The sequence below is a fragment of the Folsomia candida genome, unplaced genomic scaffold (genome assembly GCF_002217175.1).
Source record: "Folsomia candida strain VU population unplaced genomic scaffold, ASM221717v1 Fcan01_Sc004, whole genome shotgun sequence".
Taxonomy (NCBI): domain Eukaryota; kingdom Metazoa; phylum Arthropoda; class Collembola; order Entomobryomorpha; family Isotomidae; genus Folsomia; species Folsomia candida.
Genome location: NW_019091196.1, coordinates 9,490,033 through 9,515,801, shown reverse-complemented (window position 1 = coordinate 9,515,801; position 25,769 = coordinate 9,490,033). Strand labels below are relative to the sequence as shown.

Below are 25,769 nucleotides of genomic sequence, written 5' to 3'. Positions count from 1 at the left end.
AAAGGTGAAGAAACTTGAAAAGGTTTCAAGGCCAAGAAGAATTGTACTTGGTTTTAATGTGTGGTTGCACGCTTTCACTTTCTTTATTACAACCAACACACCATGTGCACGTCCAGTTTGATTTATTTCTGACTTGTACTCAACAAAACGGGATCTGTTGGAAAACTATGAAAGTGATTTATTATGCCATACCTTGATTTTATCTGTATTTTTTTGCAAAAAACAAGTTACCCAGTGCAAAAATTACCATCCTCTTGAACCCCTCTTCTACAATTATAAGAAGGCAAGAGTGGCAATTATTGCAAACATATTTCGTGCTTGGCTTTATTTATTCTCTGAATTAATGAAACATTACGTCATCAAACACTAGGTGAGGGTTTTACAGAGTGAGTGAAAGTAATAACTCACAGATAATTTATAGATGATAGGTTAAGAATTATATATGAAACATCTATATGAAGCAAGAAAACCGTATTTACAGCATTTATAGATAAGTAGAATGGCCCCGATAAGGAAAAAATGATCATCAATTCTTCTTAATAATTAATACGCTTACAGTGCAAAAGTCTCAACGTTTTTGAGTCAGATTGCCCCAAAATGCCTCAAAATCAATCTCACATTGGTCAAAAAAACCTACGATTTGAGACTACTTTTGCACAAGACAAAGAGAGCTGTAGAACCTGCTTTTAGTAAGGCGCAGTTCTCACTCTCCCACATTTGCGCTCTCTCGTTGGCTCAGAACGAAACTCGCCCAAAGAACTCAAAAAGCAGCACAAATCAGGCACAACGAATGCATTCACTTTTTCTTCTTCGCTGGACTGGAGAAATTTTCTCCAGAAAATCAAAATTCAATAAAAATTAGTGTAGGATTGAGTGTGTAGTATCATCACAAGGAGTTAACCAACTACTTAATGTAATAATAGCAGTTAGTAATTGTCCAGTGCAACTTTACTTAATTGTTTTATATTGTTAAATATACTCGTTAAAAGTGGAGGGAGGACAGTTTACGAGGGACTTTGACTTTGAAACGTTGATGGCGTCATTAGAATATTTGGAATCGAAATATAATAGTGACTATCTGCATATAACTTTGAGACAAGGAATGATTGACGAGTCTTCAGACATCAAACAACTGCAAGCAAGCAAGCTATCAAGCAAGTTAAAAGTGGACAGAGTTACTTAAGCATTCAACAGGATTGTTGATTATCTATTTGGATTTGTTTACTTTGTTGAATTAATTTTGGATTTGATTTCGTTTTTCCAAGATCGGGGACGATAATACTTAATAAAATTTTGAAAAGTTTAATTCTCTCCTCCTGCTCCTGATTATCATCATCATCTTCAGCCAATGTCAATCGACTTGTTTCTCAGGGTGGGTGTGGGAAGACGCTAAACTCATCTATTTGACAATGCTTTTTGGTAGTTAGTTTCTGGGTGGGAGGTGAAATAGTCTTAAGAAGATCTTTGCCGTTTCATTGACACTTGGACAACATGCCAACCAGCCGGAAGAAAACGGCTCCTCCTCCTCGTACACCAGCAACATTGAGAACGACGAGATCCACTAGTGGGAAAAAGGTCGTCGTCGTGGATGTGGACGATCAAGAAGATGACTCTGCAGCAGTAATAGCGTCGCCTTCGTCGTCAGTGTCGTCGCCGTCAGTGGACAACAACTTAAGCAGTCGTCATCCCGCCAGGAGTGCCACCACCACAACCACCAACAGCGACACGAATCCCACGGAAGATAGCAATAGTAGAATCAATCGAGCTGCTACCACATCCACCGCAGCTACAAATGTAAATAATAATGGACGAGTTAACACCAACAGCGCTGCTGTTAATGTTGGTGGAATTACTACGAGAAGAAGTAGAAGTATATCTCAAGCTCAACAGAACAAAAATAGTACCACTTCTTCGTCTCCGTCTTCTTCTTCTTCAGGGCCACAAACAGCAGCGGTCATTGCATCTGATCAGATCATCGATGTAGGTGAAGAGTTAAATCTTAATCTGTTCACGAGGAAGAAGGCGACGAATATTATCACCAATAACAGAAGCAAGGATGATGAAGAGGAAGATTTGCTGAGCAAGTCTTCCACTTCGGAAGAAGAGGAAAGTGATCCTGCAAACTTGGTGGTTATCAGCAACGTCCTGCCCCCACCACCGGTACGGAGTAGTGAGGACGAGGAGGACGGGAACAGTAGTCACAGTCCGGAAAGGGCAGAGAGTGTCGATTCAGAAGGAGACGTGGCTTATCAGGCGTCGTATTCCATAATTGTTAATCCTGATGGATCCCTCCACCTCGTGGATGATGATACACAGATCAATTTAGGTGAGAAAGGAAAGATGATCACTGATAAGATTGAGTAATTAATTACTAATTTAAAATACTTATTAATTTGTTTTCACTATTACTACTAGTACCTGGACAGGAGCAGTTTAGCGTAACTCTTCCCAAAAATAAGGTGAAATCCCCCAACAATCCATTGCCTGGTGCAGTCCTACTCCCCGCTCAACAAGGGCGAGCAAGAAAGTCCAAACCTGAAGGAAGTACGTACGGAACTACGAGTGGGGGACGTGCTACAGCAGCTGGGGGGACGGAGAAGAAAGGAAACGTCGTTGATCATTCTGCCAGTGGAAGTAAAGTAATAAAGGAAGCCACAATGTCCGTGGGAATAAATCAACAGCAGCAGCAGCCGCATCCTTCCGTCATTACTTCCACCACTCCGGTCAGTCTGGACATTGACGAATTCACAAATTCACTCGATCCCCAGAGTTTAGCCACGCTGGAGAATTTGATTCAATCACAGCAGGCTGAACTTATCGAAAATTTGAACTTGGAACATCATGATGCTCACATGAGTGTTAGTGTGTCGTCTGAGGGTGGGCAAAATAAATGGACTGACGGTCGAAATCAGCAAAATAGTATGGGGAGTCTAGGAAGTGAAAGTTCGATTGGAGGAATGACATCTCCTGGATCGTCTGCAGAGAGTAGTCCATCCGCTTTTCGTGAGGGGAACAGGCATTCAACGGGAGGAGGAAGGCCGTCAAGCACGTCACGAAATAGAGGTTCCTCTATGACGAGTGGTAGTCGGTTGTCAGAAAGTAAGCCACTAAATGTAAATGTTATGTTATAATATATGGTTGGTTATTTTAGTAGGTTCGTGTGTAGTAACAACGATTATTATCTTCTAACCTCATTTTCTAGGTGATAGCAATATTCGACGGTCGCAGAGACAACAGGATCGAATCGAGAGACAAGAGGCTGAACGAATCATGGCTGAAAATCAGCAAATGCTACAACGTGAGAAAGAACTTATGCAAGGAGCAAAAGCATCAGGGTCCTCCTCGCCATTCCCTCCAGTGGCTTCAAAAAAGATAGAATCGCCATCCCAAACAACTGGTATACTAACTCCTCAAACAACACCACCACCACCTACAAAGCCAGCACTTGTAGGAAGGGCGTCTGCCTCGTCTAGTATTGCTTCATCCAGAGATAGCATAGATTCCAGTGGGAGTGACAGGTAGCTTATTTGACACTCATTTGCTATACTTTTATAAATAAAGGAATTCATTGATTAATTTGCCATCCATGATTTTTAGGAAACCTTATCCGAAAAGGGAAAATCGACGCTTGCCCGCTCACTTGGCTGACCCGAACTATGTAAGCCTTGAAGAAGACGGTGGGCCGCGAGTTTCTGCAGACGACATTTTTCAGGAAAAACTTGGAGGAACAGATGAAGCAAAAGAAAAAGAATCTCCCATGGAGGTCGATGATGATGATTACGTACAAGAAGAAACCGAAGATGGCGAAGAGGATTATACGGAAGACGATCCCAACAAGTAATACAAGTTAATTAATTTACATAATTGTAAGATGTATTTATTACTGGCTGGATATTACTTAATTGGGGACTTTTTGTGTTATGTGTTATAGATTATGGTGTATTTGTCGCCAACCTCACAACAACAGATTCATGATATGCTGTGACACTTGCGAGGAATGGTTTCATGGGAAGTGTGTCGGTGTCACCAAAGCCCAGGGCAAGGCGATGGAACTCAAGAATATCTTGTGGGTGTGTCCCCCCTGCCGAAAGGCAGAGCTTGAGTTAAAGCGAAATGCTAAGGCTGCTGAACGAGCGAGTAACTCTGCCCGTCGTTCAGTCTCTACAAGTGGGGACAAAAATGACACTCGGCGTATGAGTAAAGGGGCTGCTGCTCTTCAGGCAGATGCTGCTGCGGCTGCTGTTGCGTCCAAAACGGCATTCATGCCCAACTTGTCGAAAAAAGGGAGCCTCACCACTTCCACCAAAAAACGTAGCGAATCTCGTAGTGATGAAAGCAGTAAGTTTTATTTTAGTGAAATTTTGAGAATTAATTTCTTTGACAACGATTTCGTGATTGATTTCCTGAATTTCGCAATCGTGGTCTCCCAGGATGAATCAATTCGTTTCCTCTTAGGGTGCGGCCGTAACTCAGTCAACGAATAAATTTTTAATTATTTGCTAATTTGGTGGATTTTGCCAATCACTGACAATGAAGCCCGAGTCAGGGGAGTAGTAATTAGCGATAAATTAGATATCAAGTGCATTACACATTTTATTGTATTCTGATTATTCTGAGGATGAATTGGACCATTTACTCTCGGGGTGCGGCCATAACTGGGTCGACGAAAATTTTTAAACTATTTTCCTATTTTTTAATTGCTGACTAATTACTCTATTTTGCATGATAGTATTTCTACGTACACGTTTTTATTTATTATTCTTTCGAGATTCGAGGCATGCCCTACAACGTGTTAACATTATTACCAAAATTAGGCCTTTTAAGGCCGTGAGCAAGAATTTCCGTTTTTGCGTGACATTTTTCTTGCGAGGGAGATTCTCGCTTACGGAGAATTTTGCTTAAACTTAAAATGCGTGGGCATGAAGTGTTTTTTCCGATTTTGACCGGACCAATTTTAAATTGTTCACACAAGGAAATTAGCGGAAGTCTTCTGTTGTACCAAAATCAGCCAAAGTCAAGATGTTTTTAAATGCTTTAAATTTTTCCAATTTTTCAATGCTTTAAATTTTTCCAATTCTTTTGCACAATTACATTGTGCAAACGAAAAATCATTTTTTCAAAACCTTTTAATTTTTCAAAAATTTTTGGTTTGTTACATTTTTCAAAATTTTGAAAATTTATCATAATTTAAAAATTTGTGCGGGGGAAAAAACACGTCACGCCCACAAATTTTTAGCTTAAACAAAATTATGTATGATGGAATCTGAGAATCTGTACTTTCCTCCCTCCCCTCGCGAGAAAAATTTCACGGTAAAAATAAAAATTCTCGCTGACTTAGTCATAACTTCGTTTAAACTGAGTATTATGAAAAATCCTGAAACACGTGTTTAATGATTTATCTAATGCTACATAATTTTCGTGGTTTCGTCAAAATTGGAGCGAGACCGCTAGCTTTATCGCATTGTTAGTTGAATGACCCCCACCGACCAACCACTTGACCAATCATGCCTAATGTATATTGGATATTTAGAATTGGAATACTGATTTTTCGAAATCGTCATATCGAGTTGAAATGTTGCTTACATGTCTTAATGGAAGAATATGGAATGAAATTGGTAAAATTTTTATCTGTAGCGACTCTATGGGGTGACGGGTGACCCATCCAGATTTTTCTTAGTGAGGCAAATACCTGGCAACGAAAAAAATTTGCTAAGTATGCATTTACCCCACCCAAAAAAAGTGACATAAGTCGATTTCTCGGTCATTTCTCAACCGATTTTGATGAAATTTTGCACAGATCATTGTTAGACAATTTAGAAAAGATGTGCTAGTCGACTTGGCGAATTTTTGATTTTTACCCACGTTATGTGCCAAAATGTGCAAAAATTTTCCCCTGAAAACATATTTATTTTTATGATTCATAAGTGGTGTATCTCAGCATGCTCGCTTATTGAAAATATTTTAGTCAAAGTCATTCCGGATATTTTAAGCGCAAAATGACCTAAATCGGTTGAGAAATAACGGCGTTATTCAAGTTTGAAAATCAAAAATTTAATAAAAATATTCAGGGTGCCGATAATAACGGCGGTTGTGCAGTAAAAATAATGTCTTTGACAACCAATTACAAGTTTTAAATAAACAAGGCCCCAAAAAATGGGAAATCTTAGTGAGTCAGCGCAATCACAGTTAATAAATAAAATTAGATTGAATAACTTTTGCATCACCGCTCGGGATAATTTTTACTGGGTCCACTGTAAATTTAGTTTTGCATACGCATGAACTCTTGCATTCATTAAATTAATTGAGATTACAAGATGACGTTTTTACTATTGAACGAGATGTTGGCTAAATTAATCGATATGATATTGTGAACTGCGAATTTTAAATTTAGAAAGAGTTGAAAGTCTACAATTTCGATATATAAATTTCAATATCCTATTAATTCCTATTCTGATGAAATCTCCAGACCCACGATTGCTTGACATTAAGTATCTACGTCTTTTATAGATTGATAAAGTGTCAAATAATCTTGCTCCAGAACCTTTGAGGGGGGGGCAATTATTCTTAATGATTAATTAATGCTTCCAGGAAAAATGATACCGAGAGCGGTGATGCAAAAGTTATTCAATCTAAATTTATTTATTAACTGTGATTGCGCTGACTCACTAAGATTTCCTTTTTTTGGGGGCCTTGTTTATTATAAATTGCTTTAAAAACATTAAATCGGGCATGGTGATACTTAATGGTTTCTTATGAATGAATATGAAGTTAAAAGTGAGCAAACTGCAAGCAGAGTGACCCTGGAGGCTGACCGATACCGTTTTGAAAAGTTGTTTCCATCTGAAATTTGGTATGGGGGATAAAAACAACTTCTCGATAGCACACCTAGCTTTGGAAGTTCCAAAGGTTTTTATGCCAAATAATAGAAAATCTAACAAACATTTAATTATCCAAAACAAGGAGTTTGGTAATATTATGTCGGTCAATTCAGAGAAAAATTTAGAACTCTAATTCAAAGGACTCTGTCCCTGACTTGGCTATATGGAGTCTGCCTGCACTGTAGGGTTTTATTGTGTATTTTAATTTATTATTTAGTTCTACGTTAGTAAAATTGTAACGCACAAGCAGTTTACGTAAAAGTATGAATTTATGGAATTTATGAACAGACAGACAGACAGACACATGGATACACAAGGCTGGATATTAATATCCAGCTTTTCAAAAAATGAAAATTTCCATTTTTTCCGAGTTACGGCCGAACCCAGAAACACCGGCGTAGCCGTTAGTGATTGAAGAATCCTGGTGGTCTCCTACAAATAAAAAAATACATAGCGGAAATATAAAATTTTACTTGTAATTTCAGGACAAGGTAGTTGCGTCGTATGCAGTAAACCTCCCAGGAAGGATTCCATTTACTGCAGCGATCAGTGTGTACAAAAGCATGCGGATAACGTGGGTAACAAAAGTGCAACTCAAGAAAAGGGTAAAATCTCTCTAGCGGAGTCCCCAACTTCGTCTAGTCCAAACAAATTAAAGGTGAGCAACATATTGGATATTAGCATATAAATTTAACATATAGCATTTTACATTTAGCATATAAATTTAGTAGATTTCAGCTGAAACTGCAACTAATATAGTGATTTAAACCACACTTTTTTAAAATATACAGAGAATGAATTCAAAACCAGACGTAAAATCTAGCGAGCCGATCTTTAATTTTCACGTGATTTCTGCTGGCGCCACAAAGTCAACAGAAGTTGCTCCCCCCAAACCGAAAGAGATGACGGCCTCACAGATATTAAAAGCTCAGAAGGAAGCCCAATCTCCCACTAAAGTATCCCCTGCTCTTCCCTCCGTTGTCGGAGTCAGCCCCAACAGTGTTTCCTCAATCATCAGTTCTACACCGTCCGTACTAGTGAAGAAAATGTCTGAGGGAAAAATTAATGTAAAACTTGCAGGAAAATCCAGCCCAGACGAAGAAGAAAAACCGTCAAAATCTAGAACTGCTTCTCAATCAGACACCAAGAATAAAAGTTCGACACGGAAAAGTGATAGCTCCAAGAACAAGGAAAAAGAGAAAGACACTGCAAGCAGCAATAAATTGCACAGAGACATATTGCGAAAGTCACTACGCGAGATTCTCAAGAGGAGGATGGAGGAATTGTCAGACAATGACAAGAAAAAGTTCAACGATGGACCCAACAATCCAGACGCTCTCGCCGAAAAGATAACTGACGAGCTATGCAAAACTTATGGGGGTGCGAATACGCCAAAATGCAAAAATAAGTACCGTGGCATCTACTTTAATCTAAAGTGAGTCATACATATTTATTCACCTTAACTAAATTAAGTTTACATTAGATCGCTGTAATAATGATGGTAATGGTAATTGTTGTGATCACAGAGCGGAGAAGAACGACATGTATAAGGAGCTACTGAACGGAAAGCTGAAACCGAAAAACTTGGTTAGAATGGAATCACATGACATGGCGTCCGCCGACCTGATTGAATGGAGAAAGAAAGAGGCAGAGAAGGAAATCGAAGCCATCAAGAAAGCAGAACTGGATAAGATCACGGAATCTAAAAAGATGGCACTGCTCGAGAAAGGAGTTGACGATGCTGCCAAAGTAGCTGAAGAACTTCGGCCATTAGATATCAGTGATGTCATCGATCAAAGCTCTAGCTCTGCTGCAAAGGAGACGGACAAGGAACATTCTTTGAAGGATAAATCCAGACATCATTCCACCAGCGAAAAGTCGAAAGATCATTCCTCTTCTAGCTCTCGCCGGGATCGAGACAAAGGGGAGTCATCATCCAAGTCATCAAGCAACAAGGATAAGCGAGATAAAGATCGTCGTAGGTCGGACCGACATAAGGATTCGTCGTCCTCACATCGTGACAAGGACCGGAAAAGTTCAAGTTCGTCACACCGAGACATCAAGACTGACAAGGAAAAGGTGAAACTTTCGGATAGTAAACATAAAGAGAATGATAAGCGTGTTGTTAAGGTTTGTTTTGTTTTATTTTATTTCGCCATTTCTTTTGGTTTTTTAAAGAATTTCTGGTTGCGACTTAGTGAATAAATAAATAATCCATTTTGTAACTTTTTTTAAGGATTCCGAATCCAACTGTCAAGTTAGCAGTGGAAGTGGAACGGATGAACAAAGTAAAAGTCCGCAATTGGTGACAGAACTAGCACCAAAAATTACCCCACCGAGTAATGAGGAAGTTTCTTCGTCACCATCCTCCGTGGACGACAAAGTTAACTTGACTCCGAAGCCATTAGAGCAACAAGGTACCCAACGTTCATTCTCCTCGTTTTTTATTATTACAAGTTATTGGAAATTAACGGTAAAGTTTTTCTTTTGTTATTTTCGATTGCAGACACTGAGCAAGAGCAACCTTCATCCACCATAAAAACTCCAGATTTCGTAGAGGATGGAGTTAAGAAGGATTCTGAACCGAAACACTTGTTTCAGACTAAAATCGTTATGCCAGAATTGGGATCATTTCACGCCTCAGCCCATGGTGTGTCGCATGCTATCATTGACGGCGTCTTCTTTCCCAAAAGTCCTGTCCCGGTAGTGGGACGTATCTCTCCCGACACAGTATGGGATTACATCAATAAAATGAAGAAATCAAAGGTACGTAATTGATTTACACAAAAATCAGCGATGTCCAAATATGCATCACATATGCTTACTGGGATTATTATTATATGTTTACAGGAAGTAATTGTTTTCCGACTGTCACCTGCATCTCCAGCCGACTCTAGCGATTATATGACTTTTTTCTCATACTTCTCTTCCCGTTCCCGTTTGGGAGTCATAGGTGGGATCGAGTCCCCCTTGAAAGATGTTTACCTTGTTCCCTTGCCAAAACAGGCTCCTATTCCACGATGCTTGCTCCCCTTCCGAGGTCCTGGTCTCCCCAATGAAAGGACACACTGTTTGTTATGCATCGTCACAAGAAATATTCGGGATCCAAGTGCAACTGCTACCGGATTGAAACGGAAGCCTTCTCTCCTAATTGACCAAGCACTTACGCAAAAGAAGCGAGCAAAACTGGATCCTGAATCTGAAGAGGTTAATTTATTACTAATTAAAATTATTCAATAGTTATAAGTAAATGCATATTTATTTGCAAATATTTAACTACCTGTTATTTACAGAAATCGGCTGCAACGTCGTCTCCATCCACCGGATTACGATCACGTACCATAAACCTTCCCAAACCTCCTGTACCAGCAGCAGCAGATCCAAAAATAAATGACGACGACGCACCCTATACTCCTTGGGAGGATGAATCTACATCGAGCAATAGCGACTCTCAACCCCCACTTTTGACCCCTGAAACTCTTCTTCCCGGTGCTACTCTTCCACCCAAGCAGTCCGTGGATGTGAAGAGGCAACTGGAAGAGCTTGAAGCAAAGATTGCTCGTGAGAAGCAGGACATTGAGAAGATTACTGGCGCGTTGGCTGGAAGATCGTCGATGAGTGGGATCCCCGGTCTGGATGGCGAGTTTGGAGAAGATGATGACGAAGGGGAGGCTGCTGCTGAAAAAATGGAGACTGAGGATAGCTCTCCACCAGAAATTATAGCTATTACCCCACCTCCTCCAGCAATTGCGCCAGCTGTTGTACAAGAACCAACTCACATGTCCGACCCACGACTTCGGAGGAGTCAGAGATATGGAAACAATTCGGGTGTGACGGCACAAAGTTCAGTACCTGCAGCGGTTGAGTCTCTCCCTGTTGTTGAGAAGAAAGACAGCACTCCGGTAGAAATTATGGATCTTGGGTCTTCTGACGATAGTTCATCCAAGGTAAGTAGCTAGTTAGTTGTATACACTTATTAATTCTTGTAAATCATTTGTATATATATTATTTAAGTTTTTGCTACACATAAAAAATAATGTAATCTGCACAGGATGAGCCGGACGGAAAAGAGAAGAAGGAAAGCGAGGAGGAAGCATACTCTCCATCTGCAATTCAATTTTCTGACGAAGAAACGAACGACTCTCAAGATGCGAAGAATAAAACCGTTGTGTTGGCGTCACCATTAGCTCCACTTCCACCAGTTGTAGTTCCTCCTGAGACGCCCGAGGTAATTGTTGCTCCTGAAGAGAAAGGAGAAGTTTCTTCTCAAGTTGACAAATTCCCAGACCCCCCTCCAATTCCAAAAGAAGTCGAAGTGATGGACGTAGAGGACGATGAACCTTTGCCACCTGGCGAAGACGTCTTTGTAGAACGTCCACAACCACCACCTCCTTCAGTATCATTAATTTCAACATTTAAGCCTGTCATTACACACATCGACGATATTAAGATCACTATGCCAAAAACACCAACAAAGACCTCCGCCATTTCTTCTTCAGCACAGCAACAACAACAATCTCAAACAGTCCAGCAGTCGACGGTAGATCTTGACGATTTTCAACAGCCAATGCGCAGTTTAGCAGTCAAACAGACCGAATCGAAAGTGGAATCTTCAATTTTCGAGAAGAAACTTGGATCCAGCAGTGGTGCTGGTGTAGTAACATCTCCTCTCAAAAGTTTAACAATTGGTGGTGGCCCGAGTGGCAGTACGGGCGGATCTAAAATGAAGATCAATATTAATCTCATAACAAAACAGCTTCCTGTCGCTGTCGATACTCCGAAAACGGAAGAAGTTGTAGCCGTTGTTTCGCCACCTGCGCCTACACCAGCAGCAACTCCGATTCTTCATCCCCCTCCTCCAACCTCTTTATTCTCTCAACCTGCGTTGAAACCAATTATTATTCCTGCGCCATCATCACCCTTGAAGATTCATGAACTTACTGTTCCTCATATCCAGCAGCAACCACCAAATCCGATAATGCTTCCTGCAACAACTATGCCACCACCGGTTCCATCCATTCCGACGCACATTCCTCCCCCGAATTTACTACCACCCCCACTAAATGGTGGTAGCTCAATGGTGATTAATCTCAACGTTCCACCCCCATCCTTTATGATGTCTCGGCCACCACCATCAACTGTACCATCACCCGTTGGATTCCCTCCTCCTCCTCTTCTTCACCATCAAGGTTACCCTTCCAGAGTTCCGTTTACTTCTCAAGTGCCACCTCAAACGGTTCCACCCCCATCTCTTCCACCTTCATCAATGCCGCCCGCATCATCCAGAATGGGAAATCCACCAGCCCCCGGGTTCATGCCGACTTTTGGGTCTACGAGTCCTCCACATGGACAGTTTCCAGGTCCGAGAACTCCAGTAATGACAAGTGGAGAAAGAGAAAGAGACCGGGAGACTATTTCTCGAAACTTGGGTGACACAAGTGAGGACGCTGCCCGAGTACAGCGTATTAATTTGGATCGAAGCGGAGGTGGGGACCGTGAAAGAGATCGTCCGTTCCGAGGGCGTGGGCGAGAAATGAGAGGAGGAGGTGGTCGTCATCGTGACTCTCGCCCCGACAGAGACAATTTCCCGAGACGACATACAGGAGGAGGGAGAATAAACCGGTCTCCCATCCAAAGGATTAGGAGACGTCGTTCTGGATCCAGAGATAGGTCAAGGTGAGAATAATTATTTGTATATTATATTTATTCCTTACTAAATTGTTAACTTAAAAAATGCATTTGTCATAAATCCCATTTTCATTTCCATCTACAGGAGTCGAAGTCGATCTCCAGGCAGAGATCGCCGTCATCGGAAACGAACGAGTAGATCTCGATCAAAGTCTCCACTTTCTCGTAGATGGGAAGCAAGAAATAGGTAATTTAAATTAATTATGTTTGTAACATTTTCTCAAATTAGTTGTTAATTTCTTATACAATTATTATTATGTTTATGTTACAGGTCTCGATCCAGATCTGCAGGGAGACGTGTTGTCGGGCGTAACAAGAGCCGAACTCCCAGTCCACGAAGAAGACGATCCTCCAGGTCGAGAAGCCCTAAACGGATTGCAAGACGGGGTCCAAGCCCAAAATCCAGGTCGGCCTCTCCTCCGTCCCCACTTCTCCGACCACCAACCGTCGCACCAAAAAATCTGCCTGCAGCAGATAGTGACGAAGATTGGGAAGGTGACTCGGCAAAGAACACCGATGATCCACTGCAGCCAATTGTCCCTTCTGATGAAGCACGTCCAATTGTTCCCAATGCAATGGAAAATTGAATCGGGTTGAATACCTCAACAACAACTACAAGAACAACGGCCGCTGATTATTATGAAGGAAATAATGAATAAGGGTTATTATAAATAGATAATTATAATTATGCCTTTCTAACCAAGTTTACTAACAAACACACCTGATTATAATAATTCATGAAAGGAAATCCTATCCACCCATGTTTTACACTATAAGTGTATATCTGTTACGGGTTTCTAGTCAATTGATAAGTTTTCCCCTGAAAAATTATTATAATAATGGTTGATTGATCTGAATCACAAGAGTTAATTGATTGTTTGTTTCTATTACATTTTATTGTTTAAAATCCTGGAGAAAGAAACTGTTATGTTGTTGATTACTGCTGAATCCAGTACGAATTTCGATATTAATTGATATTTTAAACATTTAAATTGTAACTATAAAATTACGTAATGTTTCCCATTTTGCTTGCGTTTGAACATAACACTACGTGGTAGGATTTTTATATATTTTTGGGAGGTCGAAAGTTGAGGAGTTTCGTATGATTTATTGTTTATCGAATTTGATAGCTCCTTTTGTGTAATGACTAGCACAGGTTTTCTGGAATCTACAATGAGCTACGTACTACTAGTATAAACAAATATATATATGTATCCACGTATAAGTAGAACTATACTGAAAAAAGGATGTGACAGGAAAACTATTTTAGACGAAGATGATGTAATTTACCTTTGTCTTGTACGAGACATACTAAAACTATATGCAAACTTTGTGCCGACATTACATATTAACATGTATAAAAAATAATAATCAACTTAATATTATTTCATTGCATTCATCTATTTATTTTAGCGTTAAAATTTCATCATCACATAAAGATTGATTTAAAACATAAGTAAAATATATAACATGAGGGAAAGCAAGCATAACAAAGTTAAAATATTTCTCCCAAAAGTAAATAGTTGCATAGATCAATCTCACTATATATTCTCACTCATTTCGGACTATTTAGACTAGATTAAATCTTAATATACTATCGAATGTCTTGGTGGAATTTAATTATAAAAGCGAGATTTCAAGGAGTAATAATTAAAATAATGGTTAGTAAATAAAATCAGAATACAAATAATTTGTAAAAGTAAAACTGGAAATGGCATTGTTTTCTTCTCGAAAGAATCTCGAATAGTTGGTGGTTGCATTTGCATAGTTTCATATTTTTTGTCATCAGTAATGTCTCCATAAATCATTTGGTCAATCCAAACAGTGACTTTTTAATCTCCATCTGGACGTCGTGGGGGTTTGGTTTGTCTTCTAGCACCCAAGTCTCATCGGTGTTTTCCAATTTTTCTCTGCAGATTGGACATGTTTTATGGTCTACGTTCCACTGTTCAATACAGGAGAGGCAGTAACTGTGGGCGCAGGGGAGACTGACCTGTATTTGTCGTTTAAATATTAATTGCATTTACTTTAAATTAGCTGTATAAGTATGATGATAAAAATGACAAAAGTCATGCCTCATGCTTGTTCTCCATACAAACGCAACATTCTTCTAAACTTGATGGAGAATTAAGGGCCCCTCCGTGCAGTTCGTCCAGTATTAGGGACGTGCTCATGTTAAAAATGGGTCGTTTTCTTGGTGTATTTTTAGTAGAATTGGCCGCCGATGAGGGAGCAGATGCCTCGTGGAGATGATCCCATTGTTCTTCATCCAAGACCTCTTTCTTATCATTGGATTGTTGGTGGTCTTCATCTTCCTCCTCACTGTCAACTGAATCCAGGACCAGCGTCCCATGCATTTGCGACATGGTATTGTACACTTGGAGAAACTGCTTCAAATTTAGATCTCTGACTTTCTCCACGTGTTTTGTTTCTGGATTGATTTTCATGCACCTGATACGAATTAGACCTTTCCATAACATTACCGGAGCTTCACCCCCACCGTCCTTCAACTCAAAAGTAAGCTGTTTTCCGTTACAGTCAACAAATTTGCTAGAGAGGTTGTTCAATTCATTAATTTTGGACTGTAGGTCGTCATAAGTGAGCATCGTTAGTTGGCGGAGCGTAAGGGAATGACGACGTATTTGATGGTGGATGAAATCAAATTCGTTCGCGAGACTTCCAAAACTACGTCCGATACTTCCGGTTGTACTCGTTGTGGGGGTTGAGCCACCAGGAGCAACTTCCATGCTGGCTGATTGTCCCATCCCATATCTGCAATTAATTGGACAATCTAAGTCAAAATACAAATATTCAATGTGATAAGGAACAAATAAATCACAAGAGTACATTGAGATTTTGGTAGGAAACTAATTAAATGTGTTATTGTTTTGTCACACAGTGATAATTTTTTACGACGTAGTAAATACAACGGCGTTGTGTTTACTTTAGATAAAAATTTCCAACAACTTACAGAATTAATGGATGGAATGGAACTGGGGTGGTCGTGGTAGTATTCTTTTATATTGACTAGTAGACCGACTATTAATAACTGTCGAGCTACGAGACGACTGACTCACTACTATTTATTGAAACAAATTAGTCTCATTCTAAACTTAATACCCCTGCAACATTTTTCCCACACTAATAACTAACCGGAGATAAGTGTTCAAGTTTATTAACTTCTGGAAATCTTTTCGACACTACTGTTGATCCGACCTTGGAATAAAAAAAACTCGTCACAAGACTATGAAAGGCGAGTTACCAGACCAGCTACCAAATAACGAGACATGACTATGCTAAAAGGTGGACAGTAAAAAATGTGTGTTTTTTTGCTAAAACTTGTGGTTTTAGTGTGGGAGTGAGTCGGATTTGTTGCGAGGAGATTGGCCAACTTTCACTCTGCTCTGCTTTCTCCTTCTCGAGGGAAATGGTGCACACCTCGCGAAGGGAGAAAGTCTGACCGGAAGCACGAAATTCAACGCTTAAATTGAGATTTGAGAAATGATCTGCATGACATGCAAACATTATATTCACACCAAAATGGGACATATGTCGTATTTATTCTGAATTTTAAGTAAATGCCTTAAAATAATTATAACTGGTTTCTCTAAATTATTGCTGGAAGTTGTGGATGAAGTAGTAGTACTAATGGAAATGTGATTGTAACATTGTCGCTCTTTTCACCACTCATGGACACGCTTTAAATTAGATAAATTCTATCACAAAACTTAGAGCTGTTAAGTTACTTTAAGGTAGACAACCAATTCTCAAGCACTACTCGCGACATTAAAGTAGAGACCATTAAAATAGAGAAATCTGTTATCAGAGTGTTAAACAATTTAAATACAAACTTAAACTTTTGCAATTGTTCATCCTTCATGCCAAAAAGAGCAATTAGTAGGATAAAATTACTCGAAGGGTTCTCATCATTTGGAAATCCATTAATTATAAAGACGGCTAGCTCCCAGGAGCAGAATGTCATGAGGAAATATTTAGTATTGAAAATGGAGAGGAATATGCCCAAGAAGAAGATTAGGACTCGACACGTCTTGGACGACAATTTCGGATGAAGCGTGGATCCATCGGCTTGAGGCGCCATGAATCCATACGCAGGACGCTGTCTAGGAGATGGTGTGTCGTCGCTGGGGGGCTTTGTGGATGGGGCGAATGTAACTTTTGGTTTCGTACTGTTACTTTTAATGGACGTTGAAGCTGATCGCATGGAACTAGTAGATGCAGTAGTAATAATGGGTAAGGTCTCATTTTTTTGACTAGTTGTCGATAAGACGTCATTATCATTTTTTGCAGCCGATGACGACGATGATTCTTCGATGTTTATTCTTCTACGAATTATTGACACTCCATTGTCCACTTTTTCTTCCACTATCCTTTCTCCTGGATGAGATAATGTGGCCCAATCTAGGACTTCGTCAAGCGAATTGTCTCCTTCTGTATAAGGAGATTATACAATTAGACATTGCACATTGTCTAATCTTCGCCAAATAAATTTAAGTGCTTACCACCTGGTCTACCACTATTTTGCTGTTGATCCTTATTATCTTCCGAGGGGGATGCCACCCCCATAATCTTATTCATTCTGGAGGATTGATTCGCCAAGATTTTCTGTCGGCGTCGCTCCCTCAACTGCGCTGCGGCGTCAATTCCTCCTTGTGGGGCTGATGAAGTAGTTGCACCTTCGCCCATATCCATAGACTCGTTATCATCTCCCATCGTGTGTTTGTATTACTTATTTAATAAATGATGATTATCAGCTCTGTAGGGCAACAAACTTAAACTAATGAAGCTGCAGCACAAGTGTATTGTGTTTAGTCTACAAAGGAGACCAATTAGCTCCAAGTGAACCTTAACCTCTAATCGCAATTTAACTTTTATCGAATTAATTATTTAAATGACCAGCTGCATAAATAATCAAATTTTCTACCAGCACTCATTCAGAAGCAGCAGCGTAATCTGCAATGCGTTGCAAAACTCAAAAACACACGGAGAAAGGGTTGAGTGAGACGTATAACAAAAAACCCGAATAATATCAACACCTGAGAAGTAAAGAGTGTTAGTAGATGGTAAATTATAACACCTACACGCAGAACAGGATAGAATTACATTATTGGCTGCCAGAGAAAACCAATAGTTGATTATAGATCGGCTTCAGTATGGAATTTGACAGCCCAGAAGTACAGAAGGAATTTCCTGGCCTTTACGCAAAACCAGATTGTGAAATGGGGGACCCTGCAGATTGTAAGTTATCATCAGTATTTAAGAGACAATTGATAGTTTCACTGACACGACAAGAAGGTTAATTAATTGCCCGAGTTGATTTTATCCATTTTCAAGATGACGAGGATCTCGACAAGAAGAAGAAAAAGGATAAGAAGGATTCAAAAAAGGATAAAGGATATGCGACCTTAGCGGATGAGAATTCCCAGGAAGAAGATGACGGTGGTGGGAGTGGAGAACAGTAAGAAATTTGTTTCATGACGATATAATTAATAATCCACTTTTGGGTAATAATTGTTTAATTTTATCAAGTTCCGCAAAGAAGAAACTTAAGGGGTTTAAACTTCCGTCAGCCAAGAAGAAAGAAAAGGAAAAAGATAAGGAACCAAAGGATAAGGACGTTAAGAAGGACAAGAAAGTGGAAAAGGATAAGAAAAAAGGGTCAGACACAGAGAGAAAGTCGATAGATAGAGAAGTTCCTTTCTCCACTGTAAGAATCCCCTTCAGTGCGGAGAGACATCGAGATATTCATGCTCATAGGTTGGTGTTTTTTAAGGAAATTATAGTTAACAAATTTAGAATATTTTCTACGATTAAAGTTATTTCCCTGTTCTGTACTATGTATTTAGATCCAGTGTCCCTGCCGCCTTCTTCACTTCCACACCAAAAACAGGAAAAGATAAGTCCGAAACTGCTGACAATTCCCCAGTTCCCCACGTGGAGAAGGAAAGGTCGTCCTCTTCGGCCCTCAACGCATTCTTAAACGCCCCAGCTCCCCTGTTCCTCCAAAAAAAGAAGGCAAAAGACAAGAAGGAGAAGGAACCCAAAAAGGAGAAGGAGAAAGTGCACAAGAAGGACAAAGAAGAAAAGATTAAGGACAAGGAGCACAAGGACAAAAAGGAATACGCGAGTGGCGTGGCGAAAGTGAAGTTGAAATTAATGAGATCCAAGAATTCTTTGGATGATCCGCAGTAAGTGTACTTTTCTGGTTGGATGGTTAAACACAATAAAATTTTCTAAATTGTATGTTTTTAATTTCTAGTGAAAAAGGAGAATTGCATGTCTCAGTGTCACATCAATTTCCGGAAGATCCTGACTCTTTGGGGAAGGAAATCCGAAAATATGAGCAACTTTTAGAACAAACTCACACACAAATGAAATCGAGCAAGAAAGTTTCCAAGAAGCAGGAAGCAAAGCAAGAAGAACAATTGTGGGAACTACAACGGACACTAACTGCTCTGAAGGTGATACATATAAATATGCATATTTCGAGGGCTATACTAATCAGTAGTTCCCTCATATAAATATTTCGACATTAATTTGCAGAGGAAATTGAGATCGATAAATGCATTGTCTACTGCCTCCATAAATCATCATCCATCTGCCGGACCTCCCAATTGCAGTGTTTCTGACATTGGATCTGAAAGTACCGTTGAAAGTGCGAATAGTAAATCTAGTCCCATATCAAACAACACTATTCCGCCCATATCGGGATCTCCTAATAATGCAGTAGCACCAGCCAACTCAAACTCGACAATACCCAATCATTTAGAAAAAGCTTGTGATAAATTGCCCCAACAGCCCCCAGAAATCATTGCAACCGTAACAAGGAATGAATCTCCTCCAAAGTTAAAATCCCCCACGACTTCTGAAAGTTGTGCCATCATTAGAAAAGATATTACCAGTGTACTAGAAGACTCCACTAGTATTAATACCATTACTACGACGGATCGTCCTAGAAAGTTGACTGATGATGATGATGAGCCTGTTGAAGACATTGTTGTTGTGATTCCTCCTCCTGCCTCCCAGGTCCGGAAATCTGCTCGTCGATCTCTCGACTTTTCAGAAATTGTCGTCGACAATAAGAAGCACCCTACAAGTATCTCAAACTGTTGTTCTAAAGACATTTGTGTTGTTGAAGAAGAGCAAGAAAGAAAAGCAATGGTAGTTGATCCCGAAGTGAAACCAATAGAAGAATCTCCAACAGTTATTGTGCAACATGAACAGGTCCAAGTGCACGTAATTGTTCACCAAGAAAGTAAAGAGGATGATGACGACGATGTGATTAATGATGGAGACGCGGATGATGATTCTTCTGTAGCAAAAAGTGAGGAAGATGACGATGAAGCATTGCCTTCTAGGTAGCCACATACATAATTAATAAATTATCCTAAGCTTATATTATAATTACTAATTATTTTCCCAGGATTGAAGAGAACATTGTAAGTGTACTGGACGATGCTAACGCAATGCTGCTCGGCTCAATGCACGAAGAGCTGGAAGAGGCTGCTCTAGTATTCGGCCAAAAGTTATCCAAAGGTCGCATCAGAAAGGCTACAGTGTCAAAATCCGAACCGACTTTTGGCGAGCAAAATAATGATTCCTCTGATGTTGAATTGATTCGTGACGAGGATGACGAAGGGCCCGAAAGTTACATCGAAGACCTTATCCCAGAGCTAATGTGCCTTCCCGAATTTGAAACTGCAGAGTATATTTCGTATGAAAATGATCAACTTGCCCTCTTTAATAAAGCCGTTCAAGAGGAGATTATGAGGGAGGAGAGCGACTTGGAGGTTATGATTGAAGAGTTGGAAAGTATTCGAATTACCAACGACACAAACAAGTAATAATAAACTATATTTACATTACTATCGATGAGTACAAAGTGCTAGGATTAATAATAATTCATCATATATTTTTATTTTTCTGTAAGAACTGAGAATAACTTTGAGGATTGTGATATGGAAAAATGCGTTGCAGTCTGGAAAGCAGTTAAAGCTGAAAACGAAGCTCTTCATGTAAATTTTTATTCTATCGTGCTGATTTTAATTACATAATTCATATTGTGTTGGTATCTATTAATTTGAATTATTATTTTTTACAGATGAACGTCTCTCGTCTACGACAAATGGTAGCTCTGAATAAACTTGAAGAATTCAAATTAGAAACTCGACTGAGATATCTCGAGGATAAAATTATACCCCTTTCGCCAATCACAATCACAACACCACTCCATTCAGAAGCAATGTAAAAATCACTAATATAAATATAATGAAAACAAGATCTTATTTATCTACATACATGTATTTTACATTTAAAATTTGTTTATTCATTTTTTTCATAAATATAATAATAAATCATTGACTATTTTCAAATCATGTACCAAAAACAATAGGCAACTTGCAATATAGTACGTTTCATGGCTAATCTAGTTGCTTTCGTCACATATAAGTATGTATACGTTCAGTAATAATGCGCAAACGAACTTATTCATAAAATACACATATCGATTTGTATAATAATATTGCATATCGTTCATTCCTTAAAGAAGTTTGTAACATTAAAAGCCCGACCTTGATAATATGGCAGACAAAAATTCAAAGGGCTATAACTACTCTCAATTGGAATTTTGGAATATGGTTGGATAATAGAGATATAATTGATTGTACTGAAATTATGTAGGAACGAATATATAACTAGTAGTAATAGTAATAACTATCATAGTGCATAGTTTGGAATGATACTCGAAAGTCGAAAATTGACTAATAGTTTATGGTAACGAGAACGAAGGATAGACAGAGAGCTAAAATCTTGTCAAAAAATGTAAGCTGTATTCATTGTTTTGCATTCCGTCCATTCGTAGTAATTTCAATTTCTTAGAATTCTGGAGACAAGTGATCCATTTTCCCAAAGAGTGACCCATCCATTTGCTTAACCTTAACATTTGAATAAACAGAATTTAAATTTTAAATATGTAGGTAGACAAGATCTTGTTAGCATTGTATTTGCTTTACCATGTGGCCATAAAGGAAACTCGGCATAATCGTGACGTTCAGGGCGCTGCCAGGCGTAGCTTGAATAACTTTGGAAATTTCCTTGTCCTTCAATCCAATGACATTTTTCCCATTAATTTCGAGCAAATTGTGTTGCGTAAGGAGTCCGTTTCTCGCTGCAGAAGAGTCCTTAACAATGTTGATGATTTCTCCGTGACGGAATTGGAATCCGATGCAACCCGACGAATCTCTGACGAGACAGACTGACCTTTCGAATGGCCTAATTAAAATTTATTATTGATTAGAAAAATTGAACAACGTTAAATGAATGATTTCTAATGGTATAATTGTAGGTATTTTTTAAATCACCGGTCACGAACAGCAAGCTCAAACGAATCTCCAGGATTTTTACCCTTAAAGATTTTATGCACCTTTTCAACTGATAAACCTGCCATGTCTTGACCGTCGATTTGTAAAATTTGATCTCCAAATCGAATTCCGGCCTTAGCTGCTGGAGTTCCATCCATTACGAGACAAGCAAAAACGCCAGTATTCATTGCGCGTACCTGTAACACATATCAGTACGGTATAGATACACTGTAAAAACTAAATTTAGTTATTAAGTAATAAAATTATACGTACCCGAAGTCCAACTTTTCCAGCTGCATCTTTCCTGACCACTGCTCTACGAACGCCGTGAGTTACCATCGACTTGACGACGGCTGAATTTGTTCCAGAAACTGGAGCAATTACTCCAACTCCAGCATTGTTGTGTTGTACAACTGCACAAATAATTACATTTTTTGATTACAATTTATTTGACTCAAAAAGATTTCTGAAAACAATTGCTTACTGGAATTTGGTTGTGAAACAGCAACTGCACCATATTCTGGCATATTCAGACGAATCATCTCCTCGGTCAACTCCATTCCCATAAAATCTCTGAGAGAAGGATATGCCATGGCGTTGCTGTATGTAGCACTTCCTCCATTTCTGCTCAGGGTCAAAACTGGTGCGGATGGAGCGCCATAATCTTGGGCAGGGTATGATGGCATGGCGTTATGTTGTTGCGTAGATCGTATGGCATCCACCTGAGCCTAAAACAAGTGACAAAAATGCAATTAATTTCTCAGTTAATTAAATATTCTACTGTATTTTAACAACTTATATGTACCTACCTTGATAAGCTCAGTGGTCTGCATATCCTCCAAGCTGGGATACATCGACATCTTGGATCAAAATTTAATTATCACTGAGATTTATAAGGACACAAAAAGATCTGCAAAAGCAAAAATAACGCAATTCTAATTTTGTCCACGGAATAAAACTATTCTACGTAGCTACACGATTATAGATCGATACTTACAATTCAATTATGATTCATTCACAAATTGTAAATTAATTGTTTGCCCTTGAATGAAACTCTTTCACAACAATGCACCGAGAGAGAATGGCAAACAATAACTGAAAACTATAACGTATTTCTTAAAACCAGTTATAATGGAATGCTATGTACTTCTGCTAGTTTTTTAAACGGAAGGGAACCACTTATAAATTATTATAAGTTACAACTTCGTTCAGTCAGTCAGGTACTAAAGTTCAGTAGCATCGTATCAAAGAAATGATTCACCAGGCAGAATAATAGTAGAATACAAACAGACCTTATCTGCATCACATGACACGCACCGAACGGTATTAACGTACATACGTAAATACGTATATGCCGTCAATGTTGTAATGTAAACGGTTCAGCAATATGCAAATGTACAGATCGACCATACATTACATACATATAAGATTATTAACAACGTGCATAATGACTACGACAATAGAACAAACGCTAAACTAAATGCATTGGAGTATCTCGGCCGATCACGATGAAAAAGTACTCGTATAAAAACCGAAACATCTCGCGTGTGATATGGTAATTGGTAATATATGGCAAATGTGCTCAGCAGCATCATCTATTTTGCATGTAATTTCAATGCTAATATTTGCTAACCTACTTTTTCCCATCGCGAATAAAATCGCCTACGAAAAATCCTCCCCTATTCTACGCAAGCAAAACATATCACCGAATTCTTAACAATTGACAATAGAGGAAGAGGAAATAAGACAAGGACAAGGAAGGAAGGAACAGTTATTTAGAGTTGCATAAAATAAATAAAAAAACACGCACAAATATAATTAGCAAGTGACAAGAAACAGGATGGATGACAATGACACGAAGACCTGAATTTCAGTTCGCGTTGACGCCCATTTTACGATTGGCGACAAATATTTGCTTTTTAGTTTATTACCTACCCACCACCGATTTTCAACTTTAGGTCAATAGGCAATCTAAATACAATACAGTGATGAATCCTACCACATCACAAGTACCACTTGTTCCGTATTTGGTTCGGATCTAGTTTAATTATTGACGTAAAAAGTATGACTTACCGTAATTTTCGTGACTGACGAAAAATATGACGAACTTCAGAATGATGGCTGAGTCCACTCCACATGAGAATGAGTCGCAATGTTTTGTTATTGATTTACTTTTGTTTGCTGCTTCGAGTTCACGATCCGAGTGACGAACACACAATGTTGCTTTCGGTGGTTATTTGATGAATCTTTGTCCCATCTTTCTTACACTAAAATTATAACGTTTGCATGTATTGTACCTAGTTAGCAGGAAGTACATAAAAAAGTACTTGTAAATCTGTATTTCATGTCATGAGAAATGAGAAAATCCCCCGAATGAGAAAGAGATCGCATGGATGACGAAAATGCAGTTGTACTTGGTATTCATGACAGAGGATGAGTCATTATTGTGGTGTAACTCATATAAACCAAGGTACACGCTCTCATTAATTAAGGTTAGTTAAAAAATGCGTACGTAGTGAAAGGTGCCAAATTCTGGGAAGTTTCAGGATGTCGATAAAATAAATTAAGACCTCTGGAAAATTAGAGCAAATTGCAATGGTCTACTTTTGTGCTTTAATATATATTTAGAGTTTGCAAGTTTCCAGTTCACAAAAAAATTAGAGATCACTTTTAATGTCACAACAATTAACCTATAATTAACATGGCACAATTATAAAAGACTTGAACGATCCCATCCCCATTTGACGAGGATTTCTACATTTATTAAACTCTTTCGGCCGTTTTGTTCCCCTCATGATGGAAACTTTGCAATTGTTGGTTTCAAACATACGGAGGCAGTATCCCTCTGGATTCATGGACATGTCCCATTGTCGCATGGAAATCCAGTTTGGAAGGTCAATACAACGACCACGGTCAACCATCAGTTTGTACTCGGCACCTTGATAGAAATTAAGTATGGTAAGTTACATAAGTGTAAAAAAATATGTATATGAATATAAATATGTCTCACCTTGACACTCAGAATTCATGTAAATCGTGACCATGTCGTATTGATGTACCACTGTAAAAACAAAAGGGAAAAGACACCCGAAAAAAACTACCAAAAATCCTACAAATTCCTTCATTTTTTACACTCTTCAGAAACAACCTTCAGCTAAAATAGCTCAGATCTTACAAAAAGGTAAATGCTTTCAACGCCCAAGTTTTTATACAAAGAAATAGACACGTGCTATTATTTCCTTCCGTTTGGTAAGTATGATTTTTTCATAGAAAGTTTTTTTCTCTATATGTTAAATAACAATATTAGTAGCAGGCGTAGTCGCATTGCCCAGTAGTATTTGGTATGCAAATTAAATAGTAAAGCGATGTTGTAATTTGTATTCAAAGTCATATCTTGTTTGCAATCTTGTCTGCAATAGTTTTGGTAAGTATGATATAACTTGAATTGGTGGACAAAAAGGAAGAATTTATTAAAAGCGGAAGATATGAGATAAGCACAAATGTTACCGAAACCTTTGCAAAAAACTATTCAATTTCAACCACAAATTAACCGGTTTCTTCCTCATTGATGAAATTGGTGTGAGTTAATTGTTGATTAAAGCAAAAATCGTGAACTTGTCAGTCGGAATCATTTTTGAGATTTATGATTGGCATTATCATTTCGCTTAAATATGTATGTATGCAAACAATGGGAAGAAGAAATCATTTCGTTATGCATATATGTACTTAAATGTCCAGCATTAATTAAACTGTTATTAAAAAATTGAATAACAATTTCCATTTGATTATTAATTTACTTGTTTGTAAATCCATAATTTCTAAGCAC

General features: G+C 38.7%; 5 protein-coding genes across 8 annotated transcripts; 2 read left to right on the top strand and 3 right to left on the bottom strand.

The window, feature by feature from the left end:
• Positions 1–739: 739 nt before the first annotated feature.
• LOC110849400 (death-inducer obliterator 1) lies at positions 740–13,946 on the top strand. 2 transcript variants are annotated; one of them, XM_022096804.2, is made up of 15 exons: positions 740–2,326; positions 2,416–3,099; positions 3,203–3,518; positions 3,598–3,837; positions 3,932–4,338; positions 7,364–7,536; positions 7,670–8,313; positions 8,405–8,957; positions 9,115–9,295; positions 9,385–9,644; positions 9,729–10,085; positions 10,172–10,825; positions 10,930–12,554; positions 12,652–12,753; positions 12,838–13,946. In XM_022096804.2, exons 1-15 carry the CDS (start codon positions 1,492–1,494, stop codon positions 13,151–13,153), a joined length of 7,347 nt encoding a protein of 2,448 aa, XP_021952496.1. In that variant the 5' UTR covers positions 740–1,491; the 3' UTR covers positions 13,154–13,946. The 2 variants fall into 2 exon arrangements, with proteins under 2 accessions (XP_021952496.1, XP_021952495.1); XM_022096803.2 differs by having other exon boundaries at positions 741–2,326; positions 8,405–9,008.
• A 7-nt stretch (positions 13,947–13,953) lies between these two features.
• Positions 13,954–15,432, bottom strand: LOC110849401 (RING finger protein 141-like). The gene is made up of 3 exons (XM_035850988.1): positions 15,414–15,432; positions 14,642–15,338; positions 13,954–14,559 (listed from the first exon to the last, which is right to left on the bottom strand). Exons 2-3 carry the CDS (start codon positions 15,329–15,331, stop codon positions 14,371–14,373), a joined length of 879 nt encoding a protein of 292 aa, XP_035706881.1. The 5' UTR covers positions 15,332–15,338; positions 15,414–15,432; the 3' UTR covers positions 13,954–14,370.
• Positions 15,433–16,095: 663 nt separating this feature from the next.
• On the bottom strand, positions 16,096–17,322 carry LOC110848058. 2 transcript variants are annotated; one of them, XM_022095155.2, is made up of 2 exons: positions 17,087–17,322; positions 16,096–17,015 (listed from the first exon to the last, which is right to left on the bottom strand). In XM_022095155.2, the coding sequence occupies exons 1-2, from the start codon at positions 17,295–17,297 to the stop codon at positions 16,309–16,311; spliced, it is 918 nt and encodes a 305-aa protein (XP_021950847.1). In that variant the 5' UTR covers positions 17,298–17,322; the 3' UTR covers positions 16,096–16,308. The 2 variants fall into 2 exon arrangements, with proteins under 2 accessions (XP_021950847.1, XP_021950849.1); XM_022095157.2 differs by having other exon boundaries at positions 17,090–17,322.
• Positions 17,323–17,680: 358 nt separating this feature from the next.
• Positions 17,681–20,879, top strand: LOC110848056 (glutamic acid-rich protein). Its single transcript, XM_022095152.2, has 9 exons — positions 17,681–17,822; positions 17,919–18,042; positions 18,114–18,341; positions 18,431–18,772; positions 18,844–19,045; positions 19,128–19,942; positions 20,008–20,424; positions 20,515–20,599; positions 20,686–20,879. The coding sequence occupies exons 1-9, from the start codon at positions 17,738–17,740 to the stop codon at positions 20,830–20,832; spliced, it is 2,445 nt and encodes an 814-aa protein (XP_021950844.1). The 5' UTR covers positions 17,681–17,737; the 3' UTR covers positions 20,833–20,879.
• An 8-nt stretch (positions 20,880–20,887) lies between these two features.
• On the bottom strand, positions 20,888–24,168 carry LOC110848057 (syntenin-1). Of its 2 annotated transcripts, none has more exons than XM_022095154.2 (7): positions 24,017–24,168; positions 22,753–22,853; positions 22,428–22,671; positions 22,217–22,356; positions 21,944–22,140; positions 21,596–21,854; positions 20,888–21,517 (listed from the first exon to the last, which is right to left on the bottom strand). In XM_022095154.2, the coding sequence occupies exons 2-7, from the start codon at positions 22,801–22,803 to the stop codon at positions 21,458–21,460; spliced, it is 951 nt and encodes a 316-aa protein (XP_021950846.1). In that variant the 5' UTR covers positions 22,804–22,853; positions 24,017–24,168; the 3' UTR covers positions 20,888–21,457. The 2 variants fall into 2 exon arrangements, with proteins under 2 accessions (XP_021950846.1, XP_021950845.1); XM_022095153.2 differs by lacking the exon at positions 24,017–24,168 and adding an exon at positions 22,941–23,250.
• Positions 24,169–25,769: the final 1,601 nt, after the last annotated feature.

Coding starts and splice junctions, on each gene's coding strand:
- LOC110849401 (XM_035850988.1), bottom strand. CDS start 15,331: ATGGGACAATCAGCCAGCATGGAAGTTGCTCCTGGTGGCTCAACCCCC. Junction 14,560..14,641: donor GTATGGAGAACAAGCATGAG/GCATGACTTTTG, acceptor CGACAAATACAG/GTCAGTCTCCCCTGCGCCCA.
- LOC110848056 (XM_022095152.2), top strand. CDS start 17,738: ATGGAATTTGACAGCCCAGAAGTACAGAAGGAATTTCCTGGCCTTTAC. Junction 18,043..18,113: donor GGTGGTGGGAGTGGAGAACA/GTAAGAAATTTG, acceptor AATTTTATCAAG/TTCCGCAAAGAAGAAACTTA. Junction 19,046..19,127: donor GGACACTAACTGCTCTGAAG/GTGATACATATA, acceptor ATTAATTTGCAG/AGGAAATTGAGATCGATAAA.
- LOC110848058 (XM_022095155.2), bottom strand. CDS start 17,297: ATGGGAGATGATAACGAGTCTATGGATATGGGCGAAGGTGCAACTACT. Junction 17,016..17,086: donor AAATAGTGGTAGACCAGGTG/GTAAGCACTTAA, acceptor CTCCTTATACAG/AAGGAGACAATTCGCTTGAC.
- LOC110848057 (XM_022095154.2), bottom strand. CDS start 22,803: ATGTCGATGTATCCCAGCTTGGAGGATATGCAGACCACTGAGCTTATC. Junction 22,141..22,216: donor CTGGAAAAGTTGGACTTCGG/GTACGTATAATT, acceptor TATGTGTTACAG/GTACGCGCAATGAATACTGG. Junction 21,518..21,595: donor GTTTCCTTTATGGCCACATG/GTAAAGCAAATA, acceptor TCAAATGTTAAG/GTTAAGCAAATGGATGGGTC.
- LOC110849400 (XM_022096803.2), top strand. CDS start 1,492: ATGCCAACCAGCCGGAAGAAAACGGCTCCTCCTCCTCGTACACCAGCA. Junction 10,826..10,929: donor CTGACGATAGTTCATCCAAG/GTAAGTAGCTAG, acceptor TAATCTGCACAG/GATGAGCCGGACGGAAAAGA. Junction 12,754..12,837: donor AGATGGGAAGCAAGAAATAG/GTAATTTAAATT, acceptor TTTATGTTACAG/GTCTCGATCCAGATCTGCAG.